The 18,490-nt window shown below is 47.1% G+C and overlaps 1 protein-coding gene across 1 annotated transcript in view; it reads right to left on the bottom strand.

Moving 5' to 3' along the window:
- The window catches only part of sli (slit guidance ligand), a 416,482-nt gene that overhangs the window by 181,166 nt on the left and 216,826 nt on the right, over positions 1 to 18,490 (bottom strand). Inside the window, exon 5 of the mRNA XM_075676723.1 lies at positions 6,140 to 6,211. Coding sequence (XP_075532838.1) covers positions 6,140 to 6,211 — 72 coding nt within the window. The remainder of the gene's footprint in view (positions 1 to 6,139; positions 6,212 to 18,490) is intronic.

Here is an 18,490-nt window from a genome sequence, read left to right as displayed (position 1 = left end):
TGTGACGGCCAGCACGAGGATTGGCTGAAAACTTCTCTTACGCTAGACTTGTTCGTAGGGAAGAAATCCCAGCCACTCCCCATGCTGGGCACGTGCTGCAACGAAATTACAGTGCCTCTATCATCATGACGGCAAAACAAGGGGGCCACGCCTTGTTTCACCCGTAGCCCACGGTTTCACCTTGACCGCGTCAGACGCCACCACGGTTGCATTACAGCACATTCTAGCCGTTCTGCTAGGCACCGCAGTAGGCGGTCGAGCACGTGCAGGCAAGTGGCACACTTAAAACGCGGTATTCAAACGCGTCCACTGTGAGCGCGCACTAGCAGGCGGGCCAGAAGAGAATGCGCCATGTTCCACGTGTGCGTTGATGCTGGGCTGTGCGTTGAAGTGGCCGCCGGCAGCTTTGTGAAGTTGGGGCACTCCCGGCCTAAGATGAAGTTGGAGCCTCATAGGAAAGTGTTTAACAATACGGTATAAAAATCATGATTATTTTTGTTATAAATGCTCGTGGAAGCCGCCCTTGACGGCCTACCTAGTGCGAAAATGAAAACATCGATCTTGCAAGTTCGTTTGTGCTCAGTGACCACCGAATGGCTGTTAGAACGATATCAGAATGACTTGGTTTCGGAAAGTCGTCCGTTCACGGTATCTTAATTGAAAATTTGTAAATTAAAAAAAGTTAGTGCGCCGAAACTGCAGACTCCTGAGCAAAAGTTGCCACAAAAAGAATTGACTGGCAAGCTGAAGACGACAGCGTTGAATTCTTGCAAAACGTTGTCACCGGCAGCGAAACTCGGATTTACGAACACGACAAAGAATAGAAGTTAGAAGTTGAATAGAAGTTTTCCCCTCCTTGCCCTGCGTATTCGCAGGGCAAGGAGTGGAAACAGAAAGATGAGCCAAGGACAAAAAAAAAGCGCGTAAGAACAAAGCAAGAATTAGTCATGGTGATCGTGGTTTTCATTTCCACGGAATAGCGCACCGCGCATTTGTACCTGGAGGTCAGTCTGTTAATTCAGCTTTCTACGTAGATGTTCTGAAGCGTCCAAAACACCGTGAGAGCCGCCTGCGACCAAATTTGGCGAAAAAAAAAAAGCGCTCGACCTCATAATTTAATTTTTATTTAATTTAGCACAAGAAAGCGAAATCTAGTGCGAACCTTAATATAACGAAGTAACAGCACGTTGACGCCGTGGTATCAGCTTGCCGACGATTTTGCAAAACATCAACCTGTTATCGAGCAAGACGTGGAGTATAAGGCTCCAAGCTTTCGTGGCCGTTACCGAAGAGATTTTGAAAATTGAAAGCACCGGCAAAGTTGCTCTCGTGTAACGTCCTGTGAAGCACTGCAATCAATGCCCGCCTCTTAACCGAGTGTCATAGTCCTGGTGCCTACGGAATTGCGTAGCGAAACACTTGAACCTGAAAAACCTGCAATGCTATATTGTGCTAGGCGCGACTGGTACCCATTTCTGGTGTGCAAGCAAACAGCACCTTGGCCTGCAAGTATATTCGAGAGGGGGTTCTAGGCAAGGGCAGTCACAATGTCCGTTGCAATACTTCTCTGACGCCGGAATGCCAGTACGTCTGCCGATATGCGTCAAGTGCTCAGTAGTTCCGGCTTAATAAAACGAGAGTAAAAATAGCTGAAGCAGTAAGGCTCGGGCAAGACAGCAATAAGAGGAAATTATGTCACCTGCGTACCCGTCAAGTACTAACAATGCCGCACGCCTTGGCGGTACGACGCATTACAGAAACGCAGCCGGTGTAACCCCAACGAAGAATCCGGTCATAGCACCGTGTAAACGAGCACCGTGCTCGTCGGCAAGATTGGGCAAATTAACTCTTTAACCTGGCTACGAAACTCGAGCAGTTAAATTTTACAGGCCCTTCAAATCTAAGGTGACTGACAGGCGCAATTTTGACACACTTTGCGTACTGGATACTAAAGCACGCTACAATAATAACAAGAGGCCGAACTTAGGCCACTTGTTAGCTCGGGCCGGGTCAATCAGCGCAGAAAACAAGCGAACGCGCTGCGCAAGGGGTGCCACCACCAGGAAGCTACAGTGCGTTCAAGGGCTGGTCTTCGCAAGCACGGCACGGTGACTTGAGCACGCAAACGGGCCACATTCGACGACGGCGAAGAACGCCTACACCTTGGTCGCCTCATTTCAGCAACGTGCTCTGTGAACGACCCAAACATCAGAGAAAAGGACGTGCCTGCTACCTGCCAGTATGTTTATAGTAGAAGCCACGTCTTTCTATGCAAGTGTTCTTTACAGCCACAGTTAACGGGCGATACTAGTAGCAGCTGCTACTATAGTATAGCTCAACATCCAACCTCTTCACAGTGCCACCCGCCGTGGTTGCTCAGTGGCTATAGTGTTGGGCTGCTGAGCACGAGGTCGCGGGATCGAATCCCGGCCATGGCGGCTGCATTTCGATGGAGGCGAAATGCGAAAACACCCGTGTAAATTAGATTTAGGTGCACGTTAAAGATCCCCAGGCGGTCGAAATTTCCGGAGTCCTCCACTACGGCGTTCCTCATAATCAAAAAGTGGTTTTGGCACGTAAAACCCCATAATTAAATTAATTCTTCACAGTGCCATGAAAACCAGTACAAGAGGCCTACGCCTCGACAAGGCCGTTCGTGGAAGCCGCCTATCCCGCTCTTCTCCAGCAGATTTTTCCAAGCGTCGCACGTACAGGCTGGAGACGACCCCTTGAACAGCCATGTGCACGTTATCGGGTCTTTAAACCAGCTCAGCCTTGTGTAAAGCGCGGAAGCTCCTGACGCGCGTCTATAGTGCCTCATATCCGACAGCCGCCGCTGGTTCGATCACGCCGTAATTTTTTCCGCGCACGCGCTGCAAAGCCCACCAGACCGGCAAGCGTTACAGCCGCTGTGGTGAATGGTAAGACACGCACATCGACAAAGCTGTCTCCATGGCTGCCTAGCTGGTGCCACCATGATGCACGGTATAAGCTGCAGCTGAGCTAAGCAATGAAAAGCAAGACGCTCGATCTTTAGTAGCGGCTACTAACACTATTAGCGTATTTATTTGAATCTATATATGTTGGCCCTTTATTTTTGTTATTTGTTTTTAAAAACGTTTCCCAAATTAAGCTATCGACCCATATTCGTGAACAAAACTAGCCAAAGTACCGAGCCAGAGCGGTCCGTCGCGCCCACCGTAAAGCCGGCCTGGAGATTATCCAGACTGGCTTTAAGAAATCCTGCATGTCCAACGCAATCGACGGCACCGAGCGCGAAGTCGTTTATAGGGTGCCGAGGACGCCTGCGAGGCATCCGACGAGGACGACTTCTCTGGCACAGGTTCGACAAGGATGCCGCTACTGGCATCGACTGGCGAGGTTTAGTAGCCGAGCTTGCGGTAATTAAAGGTCTCTCACGTTGAAAGCTTTTCGTTTTTTTAATTTTTTAATTCTAATTTTTAATTAAGTCTGTCTGTCTGTCTGTCTGTCTGTCTGTCTGTCTGTCTGTCTGTGTCTGTCTGTCTGTCTGTCTGTCTGTCTGTCTGTCTGTCTGTCTGTCTGTCTGTCTGTCTGTCTGTCTATCTGCAGGTACAGCTAGATTAAGTTTGAGGCTGTCGCAAGATTGGGAGAACTCAAGAGATGCGAGCAAGATTATAAATTTAGAGAGGCTGCATATCATATACACACCACAAAAACGCCATTGTCATTCTTTTCTCGCTGTGCTGTGAGTGCGTGTGCGTGCTTGACGACAGCTCACTTTCGGGGCCATTTATTAAACTCTAAATGATCGGTAAGAAAATCAGACTACTGGAGTTTTACGTGACAAAACCTCGATATGATTATGAGGCACGCCATAGCCCGGAACTCCGAATTAATTTTGCGTACCTGGGGTTCGCAAAACACGCACCGAATACACGGTACACGGGCGTTTTTGCATTTCGCCCCCATCGAAATGCGGACTCCGCGGCCGGGATTTCATCCCGCGTGCTCGGGCACAGCAGCGCAGCGTCCCTACGCCACCACGGCGCGTAAACGATCGGTACACATTCGCACAACGCCACACACTATACCGTTTCTCCACATTGTAATAGAACACAAGTGCTATAACCATGCCTTGCACAACACGACAGAACGCTGCTGTATAGTGTGTACCTTGACCATCAGAATGTTATTGAAGTACTGAAGTCGCTTGGTAAAATTACCTCTTGACCTACTGTTCACACTGCTTCTTTCAATATTTTTATGTGTTGATTAATAACTCAATAGGCTAAGCTTCGGGTTCGAGTCGAGGAAGCGAAGGCCAAGTTTTAGCGGGTACAAAATGCGAAAGCAAGCGTGTATCATAGTGCCGAGTATATATCGCAAGTAACAAAAATTAAACCGCAGTCTTACACCGGGTTGCTTTTCGTAGACCGCAGGGACAGCTTCAGGACGTAAAACCTCGTGAATATATTTTTTTTCTATTGCGAAGCATTCTTTGCGTCATTCCAGGCACTTTGCCGTAGGTTGGTAGGTATTTTTTATCTCGTCCCACTTCGGACCTCTCAAATAAAAACAACTGCATGACCGACGGTGGGACCGAACCTCTGCCTTCAAACACGGCCGCACAATGCTCGAACCACTAGGTCACGATCGCACTCCTATAGTGCGAAAGTCGACTTGCTCCTTGAAACTTATGGCGCGGGAGGCACGTGCCACTTTCTCGCGTTCTTTTCTTTGAGACACCGTGCGAAACTGCCCTTCCGGGATCGGCCCACATTCCCCGCGGTACTCTGCTCGTAGGAGCAAACGCTACGTAGAACCTCTGCGACGCTGCACCGCCTTCATGATTGGCCCAGGTCGAACAGGTTTTAATGTTTCGTCGGCAAAGTGCAAATTACATCGTCGTTTTAATATACACCACATGGCATAGCCATAGATACGTACGATTGTATATCGGGTAGTCGCTGATGACGTCACAACCCGCGTTCCTCTCAATTACGCTGGTCCAGCAGAAATGCAAAACCCAACAATCGGCATCAAGTAAGCTCGCATCAAATGGCCGGAGTACAAAACCTTCGGCGTCACGCGATCGTCGTCACACACACGCTCGCGTCAGACACACAGCTGTTCGTCTTACACTAAAACCTGGGTACAGCTGTATAACGCTTTGCGTAATCCCATACTATATCGGGTAGCCAGCTACCAGCAAAATGCGTCGCATAACGTCGATTCCCACACTGCGTAGAATCCGCTTAATTTTTTTCTCTTTATTTTAACCAGGAATGACGTATAGCTATGCGTGGCATTCTTGCCGACAACCGCATCTCTAGCGAGAACGAATCAGCCATTCCTCTATTTCCCTACGTATAGCTAGCATACGCGAATCAATTCTAGGGTATTACATTCCAAAACCACCACCTGATTTTCACGCACGCCGTAGTAGGGGATTCCGTATAAATTTTGACCACTGCAGGGGGTCTTTAACGTGCCCCCAATGCACGGGACACGAGCGTTCTTGCATTTAGCACCATCAAAGTACGGCCGCCGTGGCCGGGAATCGAGCCCCTGACCTCAGGTTTAGGTGCGCAACGTCAAAGCCAGTAAGCCACCACAGCGGGTAACCGATAGTCAGCGATGCCGTCAATCTGCATAGGCCGAGATATACTACCGAGGGACATAAATCGATGCCGGACTGTTTGATGCCGGGCGACGTGCCATCGGTTGGACGCGAAAAAAAAAAAGTGCTATGACAGTGCGAATTAAAAGGCAGATAATGTTGATTATCTGATAGGGAAAAACTTGCACTATAGACGCAGCCGTGCACGTAGGGGCGCGCGATTCGTCCACGCAAGCAAGCACCTCACCGGTGTATTCCGAGCGGAACAGCTTGAGCGTATACGTGGCGCCGAGTCGTCAGCCGCACCCGCGGCCCATGACGACTCGGCGAGGCCAATCGCGTGAGGCGAAACTGAACGCAAGCTGAACGTGTGTTTCGAACAACGATCTCCTATGGTGCCCCGGGTTTTTACGTGTTGAGAACTGGCCCTGGAAATAGTTTGCTGCAATGCTGTTACGGGAGACACTGTTCTCTTATCTCCAATGTTCGCCGTCTTTCATTGCCAGTAGTCGCCGATTAGTGGGCAGCAATACTTACAGGTTTTTTAGTAGCGTGGAAGCTCGGAGCATCTTCTCCCCCAGCGCAGCAAGCTTGTTATGGCTGAGGTCCCTGCAAGGAGACAAGGAGAGGCGGCGCCTTTTAAACAGTCCCACCTCGCCAACTGCTCGGGAAATCAAGAAAGATCACCTGTGCGCCGCTTTTTTGTTAGCTAGCCGTAGTTGCATTCGCCAACAAGCAGCCAATTTACGCGACACACTCTTCTTTTAAAGAAATGAAGCAGTTCTGTGACCACACCGGCCCACGTCCTCTGCGTCCGACGTACTACCACCAACAACTACATTTACGCCGCTGGGCAAACTTTCAAACTAAGCTTTTAGGACAGAAAACACCATGTGCCCAGGGCAACAAAGGTAGAATGCAAAGAATATTCAAGCAACGAAAGCAGCACGTTAGCTTCGCACAGGTGAGCTTGATGCTGTAGACGCGCAGTGAATCTGCAAAGATAACGCGGGAAAAACCACAAAACTAACGCTGGCAGAAGTAAATACCCCCGTTATTCACGATTTCAGAGAGGTAATTAAAACAATATTATTGCAATACAATCAACAGATGCTCAAGAGACGAGCCGCCGCGAAAAAGACGATGAAGTGTCTGGGCTCTTGGCGCAAGGAAGGAAGGAAATCAACCTTAGTCAAGGTCCTGCAGGCCACGAGAGCTTTGGACCCCCTTGGAGTGCGCAGCTCCCACGACGGAACCGGGAGGTTGAGTTTCCTGGCGGCGTCGTGGACCTGCTGGACGGCCCAGAGTGGGGCCGATTTAAACTTGCGCTTGTCCGGTTCGGAAGCTTGTCTCTACCTGACGGTGTCCCCTTCCCTATAACTTTTAACCTTTAAGTGCCGGCTTCTTGGCCAATTCTTTGTAGTGGGTAAGCGCCACAATTGAGGAACAAGCAAGCAAGCAAGGTGGCTCCAGTGTAAATACAGTGTAAATAGTCTCTTTTATCGGCGTCATTGCACATGTAACATTTTGGCGGAATTATGCGATCCCCCTCCCCGCCACGGATCTCCGCAGCGGTCGGTGCATCGAGGTTGTCGCCATGGCTCCCGGTGAAGAGACCGCAACGTACGGCTGCGGCTCGTGAGACTGCTCCGACCGTCACGGTTGCCCACCATAGCGACCCTGGTGTGTTCGCTGGCCTGGAGGGACACGACGTTGACGAACGGATCAAGCTCTGTGAACGCGTCTGTGCAGTTGGGGTTTAACGATTATGCTCGCCAATGTCATCTTTCATCTCAGCGGCACCCCACGCGTGTGGCTCCAAAAGCATGAAGACGAGGTCACCAGCTGGGACATTTTCAAAGAAAAAAAAAACTGTTCAGCGACCCCTTTGTGCGCGAGGCTGCCGCGAGAAAGGCTCTTGCGATTCGTGGTCAGACATCTACAGAGCCGTACGTTTCCTACATCCAAGATGTCTTGGCTCCTTGCCGCAAAGCTGGCGACGCGGTGTCTGAAGCAGATCAAGTGCCTCATATGCTAAAAGGAATCGCGAACGACGCTTTCCATTTGCTTGTTTTCGGCAACGTCTCGACTATCGACGCCATCATAAAGGAATGCCGTCGCCTTGAAAAAGCTAAGAGCCGCCGTATCACGCAGCACCTCACGCGGCTACCAAATACTGCTGCCACGTACGTCGACATGTGAGGGTCAACCGCGTCAGAGAAATATATATTCCAGAACTTTTCACGGTATCAGAAAGCATTAAGTAGAAGACGGAATTTAAAAAAAAGTTTCCATAACTTGTTGTTTCACGTAGATAGATTACGCTACAAATAAATGACATATCAAATTACAAGTGTCGCGAAATAAAGAAATCGCAACAGCACTAAGTTTTATCACTAATTAACACTAACGCTTTAGGCAGTGTTATAGAATATTGGTCTATATACTAGAATTAATTTTTTCTCAGTTGCCTCACCGCAGCACGGTGACTCCGCATTGGAAATTGCCAAAATAACTGCAATTCATAAATGTGGCGAGATCCATAATCCTTCTAATTATAGGCCCACCTCTTTGACATCACTTCCCTGTAATAGAACATGTTATTTACTCCAAGGGTATAAGTTACTTCTAATCTAACAACTTCTTTTAACCCAGCCAAAACGTTTTTCGCAAAATTATCTCCAGTGACACCCAGCTTCTCCTGACACCAGACTCCGACAACCAAGCAAGCAGACATTTCCTGCACAATGAACCTATCCGCCTATTGTATTGGCTACGCGGGAATTTACTCAAAACCTCCTGAGACCTCGAACGAGTCGCCATCTCGTTGGACAAATGGTATGGTATGAAGAACTTTATTGAGGTCCTGAGGGATCAGTCTGGGACTGATGCGGGCCGCTCCCACGTCGGTACAGAGAGGCCGAGCCCCTCTGCCATCACACGGGCCCTCTGGACAGCTGTAAATACATTTCCTCTCGTTTTCATCATCACAATGCCCGCCGTGGTCGTCGTCTCCTGATTCATACGGTGAAGAACACCTCTCCTGGTCCAGATCGCATCAGGGCAGAGACTAAAATTTTATTCAAACTAACGGGCGTGCTTTCTTTAAATAATATATTATTATTTAAATTAGTTGCATTTATCTTCTTGGATGACGTCCACAAAAGGGGCGAAATAATTATTTTAGCACTAGAATTTCGCTTCTAGCGGCAAGTCTCGGTGGCTATATCGATTAGAAATATTGTTACGCGAACGAAGGATTAAAACTGGAGACTATTTACAAAATATATTTACAAGGGATAATGCAGCGCTGGCCAGTTCAGCCGACAGCTCGAGAGTCAGAGAGCGCTCTTCCTCCTCTTTTCTCGAGTGATGGTGCCCACGCGCCTCGTTCAAACAATCAAATACCACAGGCGTGTAACAATATTAAACCGGCGAGGTGGCAAACAAGCTTGTTAACACTGTGGCACGCTGTCTGTCTCTTTTTGTTTTCGCATAGTTGTATCTGCGCAAAGCTCGTATATATACAGGTCGTTGAGACTGTCTGGGAAGCGTCGCCATCCTTTACACAGAGCCCTTTGCTTTGCTAATGTGTCATTACGGCAACTCTGGTGCACGGTGTGTACGCTTCAGTGGAATAGAAGCGTTGGTCAGTTGGTGTAGCACGGTTAAGTACAGAATAGACCAATACACAGGACATAGAGCGCCCGTGTTGTATCGCCTTCCTGTCTGTCTTGTGTATTTGGCTATTTCATAATGCTTACGTCTTTGGTACCGCCATAAAGAGCGAATCACGTAAGTAAACGCTTATTTTAATAAAATGAGACTTGGAAATGCTACGCGACTACGCGTTTGAAAACCGTCCTTTTTGTTTCTTTCGGATGTATGTGATCACAGCCATGAAACCATATTTGCAATATTTGGCGGTATGCTATTTATGAACAAGAGTTATTGCCGTACTGGATACCTTACACCTTAAGAAGACGAGTTATTTCAAGAGATATCTTTAGGTGCGCGCAAGTATTTTTAGATGGCACGCTAACATTTTCTTGCGCGGTTTAACCAATAAATCTCATCAAAAAATTAACTGCGACAAAGCCCCTAAGAACTTACTCGTAGTTAATAGACCAAATGGTGAATCCTTAAAAAGTAAGCCTTTCCTAGCAGATTTTAATGTTGGGTTAAAAAGGGAGGTGCACATGGTTACATGCGATATGCGGTAACGCCCTATTTACATGCACACAGTGTACACTTCTGGCAAAAAAAAATGAACATCAAGCCTAACTAAACGCCTTCTAAAACCTCTCAACATTCACAGAGAACAGCAGGTGAATCGAAATGGCACCACTTACGGCAATGACAGCATGCGACAGCCACTGAAACAAGGCACTAAGCACAATATTCCTGATCTCGGAAAGAAAACAGCATAAATACAAAGGCTTTAAATTTTCTATTAAGAAGGATGGTGGCTGCTGAGTAAAACGTACAATATAGAAGACACTGTACCATCAGAAAGATAACAATAAAAACGGCTAGAAGTTACAACATAATAACGTAGAAGCAGCTGAGTAACAAAAATAACAAAGGTTATAATCATGTCAATAAATAAATTTATAGTATAATTTCCACACACACAAAAAAACTCAATATGGAAGAAAATATTCGCATATTTACAATAGTATATTCACATATTTTGCAATATAAGCATATGTACTAATGGGAAAGCATGTGACGGCAGCTCACGCAATGCCGTACAGGGCACTAAGCAGAATCTACTATATTTGAATGCATGGGAACTGCATCCCGTTGCCAAAACATAAAACGGGAGCAAATGTGGGTCATGGACGTGATGCTTTCGTTTTAAGCATGAAATGCTTTCAGCTGCCGTTGACGGCGACCAGAGCCGTTATCCGGGCACTTATACGAGAACGTCCGGGCAACCAGCCAAACTTAAGCAAATGCGGTCGCTGGCCCCCAAACCTTAGTACAGGAACGCATTACATACGCTAGTTACTGTCCAAACAAGTTTTAAAAAAATACTGCTTCCGAGTTCTTCCAAATGTTTGTTCACAATATCACTCAAGCTGTAACTTCTAGCCCGCTGAAATTTTACTTGTCCTTTCGAATAGCGACGTTCAAAAGGCAGATACAGGGCCCCATACACTTCACTGTCATCTTTTAGCGCTGAGACAGGGCCAACGCCAGCGGTCCGGGAGTACCGCGGCTCGTGAGATGGCGCCACGCTGCGTGACCAAGCCGACAGCGTCCGGCGCGCTGCGGGTAGCTGTTTGGCCGAGACGACACTTGCAATGAGGTTCAGTTCAAAAGAGGTTCGTGTGGTGTGGTGGGGTGTGCTTTTGAGAACATACACTGTACCAATCTGCTTTGCCGGTAGCCATTTCGTGCTTACATCTACTTTCGATTACAGAAGAGCCACAATTTTTATTAGTTCAGTAAACTTTGGCGGCACACTTGATAAACCAACAATAAGCAGAGAACTCTGGTGTTCGATCGTCACATAAGTTAGCCCTGTATCTCGAATTCCCCTTTTTTTTAATCTCGTGAAAGTTTGCTAACAAAGGTAGGTGGTGCCAAAAATTGGCATGTAAACGCGGGAAAATTGCTTTAACCTGGGGAAATCTTCAGAGCCTGGTACCATAGAAAAATTGATCAGATTTTCTCCTTTGTACTTCAAGATGTCGTTTGACTTGGACTTCAATTAGTTCTAATTGAAAGGAATCTGGTAGGGCGTCCACATCGCAGCTGAATGCGGCTTGGAACATTTGCACTTCCTGCTTCCTGGCGTCAAGGTCAGGGAATCGTCCGCAAAATTGTGTGTGCAGGTCGCCGGGTATTCTTAGCGCAAACAGGAAAATAAATGCCGTATTTGCCACAAGCTCCAATCCCTGAACAACAGCGGAAATGGTCGCACTTTCGATTTTGCAGCTGTTCTTAGAGAAACTGTTGGTTTGTCCGGAAGAATGTTATGCCCATGTATACAGGTCATGACCGAGGTGTGCCTCTCCTTGCAGCTTCAGACTGAGCTTATTCATCTGGTCGGTTAAGTCGTTGCAGAAGGACAATTTCCAGAGCCACTCGTAACTGGACAGAAGTGACTCAGGGTGATCCTTGTGCGCAAAGAACACTTTCTTTCTTTGCTAATTTAAAGGGACAAAACTTTTCCGCAGATCAATCTATACAGCCGTATAAAACGTTACGTCTACGAACTCAAATTCCATCGCATTTAGAAAGTTAAAGGACTGGCGGTGATTGAGCCCACGCTCCCTTATTATTTTAACAGCTGAAAGTACAGATTCAAGAACATAGGACATATGCCTACGTATTTTCACAGAAGGCGTGCTCTTGAATAATGCAGTGCAATGCATAGGCTTTGAGAGCCCGTAAATTTCAGAAGCTTTTTTTTTTTTATTTGCCTATAAGAGTACTTCTTTAATGCGTTACGATTAGGTGTGTCAAAGTGGAAAACAGTCTATGTGTGTGAAGTGTGCGTGAAGTGTGGGTAGCCCGTCACGTGGTAGAGGCAGTGAGGGGATGGGAGAGCTTAGAAGCGCGTGTAAGAGCCATCAGCTGCCGGAAATACAACTGGGTGATAGCTCAGGCACTGTGCTTCATTCATACTGCAAAATGTGGAACGGAAGAGGGAAGACCTATGCAGTAGTTTGCTGCAAGAATAGTGACTGGCATATTGAAGAATGGAATGAATCTGTGTGACCAAGAACAGCCTGTGTTCCCGGCCCTTCACAATGCAGGGCTTTCCTCGCTCGAGGATAAAAAAAAAGAAATAACTCGTACGCCAATGTTGTATCGTTCATCTCCAGAGAAAGGGCTTCAATTCCGTAACGTCGGCAAGAGTGAGTACCGCTCGTTACAGTCACAAAGGAGCAGCGCCGCTTCCTGGCACACAGTAAGTTCCTCGCGCGTTATGTACACACATCCACCCCAACACATACTGAAACTTTTGCCCACTGTATCGCTCGCGTATCAAGACTAAGTGAATGGAATCAATTAACTGAAGCGTGTGTGACGACTATACCGACAGCACATGAATGTTCGAAGCTGTGCGTTTCGTGACGGTCCACAGAATGAGCGAATGACTACGCGATAATGCGTCTTTGCTGCAGGCTATTACAATGTACAGACCTACGTGCCAAGCCTTAATTACGCGCGGCAAGACCGAATTTACTGCAATTGATTACCCCCGCAAGCGATTAGGCAGAAAATATAGCGACCGCACCGAGGAACATTACTGCGTCAAGTATTGAGCGGAAATGCGGGCGGGAAGAAACCGAGTGGGCACTATTTCGAAATGCACCCATTTTAAACAAGTCTAATGACAGACTGGCGAGAGAAATTATTTAGGCTGGCCAAATATACGCACAATCTGCCACGTGTGTCAGTGTCCCGTCAGTTGCCTTGACGGATAAAGAAATTAGTTATCTCCTTGGGCGGCAGCGTTTTTTACAATGTCTACATGTGATAATGCGTGAGATTTGTATGAGCCTTCTGAATGCGCATGTGCGGCCCTCCGCTCCCTGGAAAACCTTTCATTAAACTTCAGTTGTGAGCCCTGTCCACTCGGTTTCTTCCCGCCCGTATTTCCCCTCAGCGACACTACCTGATGCACCAACTGGCCAAAAAGTCTACGTTACTGAGTCAGAAACATAACAAGCCGCTGCTTCAAACTAATTGGCAAATAAACAACTAAGCGCAAAGGGCGCTGTAATCCTGATTTAATTCAGAAGCGAAAACACCGGACAGCTTGGAAAACATTTCTAGCCCCTCTTCTATGTACCATGGTGCTCGCAACAGCTCGACAAAGCGTATAATGAGCTCTGGCAGCACTTTTACATCTACTCTCATCTCATCTCTGGCAGCACTTTTACATCTACTGTCAGTGCTCTCGTTTTAACCCACAAAGAACGGTCCTCTCAGCCACCCTAGACAAACTGGACAAGCACCCAATGTCAGAAAACAAGATCCTTGGAAACTGGCCTACGCGAACATCAGCGCGATCTGCTATGAAGGCGCTGCTACGATACTTGAAAGACACGGGACTTTCTGACAGATTGTGACTGCACACTGTGTGACGTAGGACTGTACGGTGACACTGCGTAAGACTAGGAACGGCTTTGCGGGCTGCGTGACAGTGCCCACAGAAACAGTTCGTGTGTACGTGCGTGTGTGTGTGTTTAGGTTTTTTCTTTTTTTATATCCTTCTCTCTCTCACCTACTGCATCCCCTTGCCCCTCCCCCAGTACACGGTAGCCAACCGGAGACAATCTCGGGTTAACCTCACTGTCTTTCCTTTGCCTTTCTCTCTCTCTCTCTGCACCTACTCTAAAGCTGTTGCGGCCAAAGCTTCGCGTGTCGTGCGCCCAGTCACCGTCTACGATGTTCGCAAAAACGGAGCTTTGCCGAGCTGCACCGGGGCGTCATCCACCGTGAGGCAGCTGACGCAACGAATGGATGCGTCACCACGTGATCAAGCATGGCGGCAACCGTGGGATGGCGAGAAAAGGGCCTATAACCACTGACGAAGCTTAAAGCTTATGTCATCCCGTGACGTAAACATTAGGGCGTGGTTACGCGCGCTCCTCACGCAGTCGGTTTCAGTTTCGCCCTGAAAATTAGCGGGAATTGTTTGCGCCAACATGCTTCAAACAACGGGTTTAGAAACGTTTTAAAAGCAGATTTATTGTGAGCTTGCTATTAACTGCAACCGTCCAGTTGGCATTGGCGGCCTACCGTTGATAACTGATAAAGTTAATTAGCGAATCTTGGATAAATAGATTGCTAAATGATCCGACAGGGAGTTTTCTCTTGTCCACCATTGTTGCGATATATGTTGTCCCGCAAAAGCATTATTGTGATTCGAATCCCCTATTGTTAATAATCAGAGACGGCCGTCGCTGAAACGGCCGCTATGAAGGAACACAATAGTTACGTGCCACTATTTTTTCTGAAACAGCGCGCCGTCGTCCGGATGGCTGGAGCTTATAGTCAAGCTGCATATATAGGTGTAGCGTTCTTTTTCCGATGAAAAATTCTTGCTTTTTTCCCTTTATGGTGTAAATAAATTTACTCATTAGTTCATTTATTTATTTACTTATTTAATCTTTACTGTTTCTCCCATTACGTTCTCCTTGGTGCTCAGCGCTTGTTTAGCATTTGCATATTTTGTGCTGCACATAAAATGTTGAGCAATTCATGCCGCATTGTACTATTTCTTATAGCAAATAAATAATGCGTGGACGATCAGGAACCAAAGGACATCGACGACACCAATTGCCGCATGTCGCGCCTGGGCCCTGGGGCGCGAGGCGAGCTCACCCGTTCTGCCAGCTCAATCAGGCGCCATAGAAGGGCATTCCAACGCGTTCTGCTGTGCGCGAGCATTCCGCCAAGCCGCCGAAACATGTGGTTAAAAACGGCGCAGCGGGTTCTGGCACAGATCGGCGTTAGAAAACGTGCCGTGGAGATCCCGCTTCCCACGAGGCTCCACTTGCCACACGTGTCAGCAGCCACATCCTCATCTGTCACTGCCTCCGAGAGCAGCGCGCGCAACGCGTGCCTGGCGAGACACGGGGCAGGGGGCGAGTGAACCAAAACGGTTGGTGACGTTCCTAGTTATCGTGTTACGGAGCCCGCGGGCAAAATGGAAAGGCAAACGTCGAGGGTTTGTCCCACCAGTCAGAGGTGCAAGGCGTCGTCGCTCCGCGCAGCTCGCCCATTTTATAACGCAGGATCCCGTCGCGCCAAGTCTGACCCGAATTCCCCTAGCGACGGCGCCCCATTCGCAAATACTTGTGAGAGGCACTAGATTTGTCACGGTCTCGCTCCTTCGGCTGGTCTAAGTTTGGCGACGAAATCGTTTTGAACTCTGCGCCAGTCTTCAAGCGTTAGTGCTGCAGTGGCAATAGCTTTGCAGGCATTCTAAACGTGTAGTCGAGTTCGTGAACGCAAGCGCTAGAAGTACGGAATTAAGAGGCGAAGGTGCGCTCGTACTCCCAGCGCCTATACGCAGAGGCGCAGGAACTCGCCGGCACCTGTACGGAATCCCAGAACTATCAGTCCAAGTAACGCCAACTTACTGCACTACATACGAGGGAAGTGTGGCTGAGAAGAATATTTAAAACGGTAGATGGTAGCGAGATCGCATGCATTATATGTTGTACTCATTCAGCTCGCTGTATATATAACAGACTTGTGCACGTTATAGAAAAAAAGTAACCGATTACAAATGCTTAATTGAATAATGTAATTGATCAGTTACCAATTACTGCCCCACGAAAGTAATTGAGGAATTACACAATAGCAATCGATTACTACTACGCTATGCTTTCCTCCGAACTTTAATTAACATTGCATATACACGATAAACAGAACAAGCTGGCCTGGCACTTCCAGTACGTCCTCTGCAGCAATTCATACGCTGTTTATCTGCACTAACAACTGCCTTTCAAAAATTTCGCCGGCCATCGTCACTCTTTTTCGCTGTGAAGACTGACACTGAAAACTTGCTCGAGGAGGAAAAAATGGAAAATTACAGGGTCTCATAAGATCTCTCTTAAGAGGTGAACGGTGAAAGCCTACTCTTCCTACTCCTATCATTCACCTCTTTCTCTTTGCCTCTTCTGTTTCACTTTTTTTCTTTAGTCATTAATGCTCATTACTAAGCATTCTTAGTCACTTGTAATAAATTGTGATCCTTACAAGCCCTCGTTAGACATATTGGTCATTTTGGAATCATTAGTAGCCATTACTAGTCATTATTAACCTCTACCAATCTCTGTTATACCGTAATCATTCACTAACTGTCACTATCAATCATTTTCCCTTCTTTAATCTGTCTTCATATGGCGTTATGACGCTTCGGCGGACACTCCGGCGGTCAGGTCTGTTGACTCAAACTTCACCATAAGCCTAGAAAGGCTTTCGCTTTAAAAGACGGGGAACATAGCCAGTTCGCTCAATTTGCACGCCGGGGAGTAGGACGTTGTTCTAGCGTACACAGATCTTTCGCATAATATTGTGGCTGCTCAGAAACTGTGTCCTCCATCACGCACAGCGCTTCATTGTTGCTGGGAGAGAAGACGCTCCCGGTTGGGCCAATGTAAAGTTGAAAAAATCATAGCTCAAGTTTTATTCATCAACGATGTAAGTTTTACAAAGAATTGCATACAGAATTAGCCCTACATAGGGAGCCCCAAAGTTAGAAACTGTCAGAGGGACTCCCATACATGAACAAAATGAAAAAAAAAAACGAGATACAGAACAAACATTGGTTAAACATTGGTTACAGTAGTGTGCCATAACTCTAACGTCCTAAGTGGCCTTCGCTATCGATACGTATAGCAACACCTGTTCAATTCGCCGACCAATTCGGTGGAGCGTTAAGACGAGAAAAATACCGAGTCCACGGGCTTGGCTGTCTGCACATGTGCATTTGCGAGGCTGCTGCATGCTACGATCTCAGGCGTTCCACTGTAGTTTTTGCCAAATTCATGTTCTCAAAGCTGAGTTGTTTGTTACAACTTGTCTCGTCTATAAAGCAATCCTTAAATTACAAAACTATAAAAGGAAATGTTATACGTAATTCATTACATGTAATTCGTTACGTACAAGTCTGATAGAGACTCGATGGCTTGTTACCACGAACCCCAAATCTCACACGAACATGTGTTCTCCAAGTTGGAAAAATGTGGTTCTTAGGAAGCGTGAAAACACTCGTAAAATACTCTATAAAATGGGGACCATTTATCAAAAAAAGGCCTCTTACGCTGGAATTCTTCTTAAGAGAAACATTTCAGCCAATCAACCTAATGGCAAAGAATACTTAAGGATCGAAAGCTTCGTAAATTCGGTTCCTGGTCTCCAAAAGCCTGATCTGTTAATTTCTAAGCTATCACCACGCTGCAACGAGACAAGCCAGCCGCGTGACCACACAAATGGTTGAAGATGGCTGGCTCCGTGTGCGCTGTTGTGGAGATGCTTCCGATCCTCGTGAGGTCTCGGTTCCTGGCGCACGACGCATAGGTCGGCAAACACGCTGCTGAGCCGACTCATTCGATCAGACCGACCCGTGAGTCCGAGTGAGCCCTAAGCAATACTTTGTGAGCGAGTGTAAGTCTCCCTTATTTATTTTGCCGACCGATGCGCGTCTTTCTTCGAACAGCACTTCACCCCACCTTGCCCTCTATATACGAGACGAGGCGAGACTCCGATAACGCCGCGATAGTCGACGACGAGGAAGCAATGCAAAAGAGCCTCCGAGAGAGTTTTCTTTTCGAAATACAAACTGATTTCCCCATTTGAATCATCACTTTCCTTTTAAACCATAAGACCATAAACCATAAGACACAGCCGCAGGACCCGAGGAAATCCTAATACAGCTAATCAAAAACCTGGGTCCAAGGAGCAAGACACTGATGACTAATGCCAGAGAGCGAGTGGTAAAAACGGAGAAAATTCTGGTTGGCTGGCGTGAAAGTAAGATGAACTTTATCTACAAAGGGAAATGAGACAAGGATAACGCGAGCTCGTACAAGCCCGTTACAGTGACGTCGTTGATATATAGACTGCCAATGCAAGCCATAAAATTACAGCTGTCAAACTGGGTGGAGAAAAATGATATACTGGGGCAAGACCAGGCACACGCTTTGAGGTCTTTGTACTAACTTAGTGCATAGAGATTTCAGTAGCTCAGAATAGACCTTCATGGATAGCATTTCTAGGTATTAAGGGAGCTTACAACAATGTAGACAAAGAATTGTTATGGCATATTTTCAAACACGATGGCATAGATGGTTTCCTGGAGCTTAAGAGGAAGATATACAGAGACAACAGAGTACATATTGTTTGGAAAGG

This window comes from Dermacentor variabilis, unplaced genomic scaffold (assembly GCF_050947875.1).
Source record: "Dermacentor variabilis isolate Ectoservices unplaced genomic scaffold, ASM5094787v1 scaffold_12, whole genome shotgun sequence".
Lineage (NCBI taxonomy): Eukaryota > Metazoa > Arthropoda > Arachnida > Ixodida > Ixodidae > Dermacentor > Dermacentor variabilis.
Note: the sequence above shows the minus strand (reverse complement) of the source record. Positions and strands in the feature narration are given on the sequence as shown.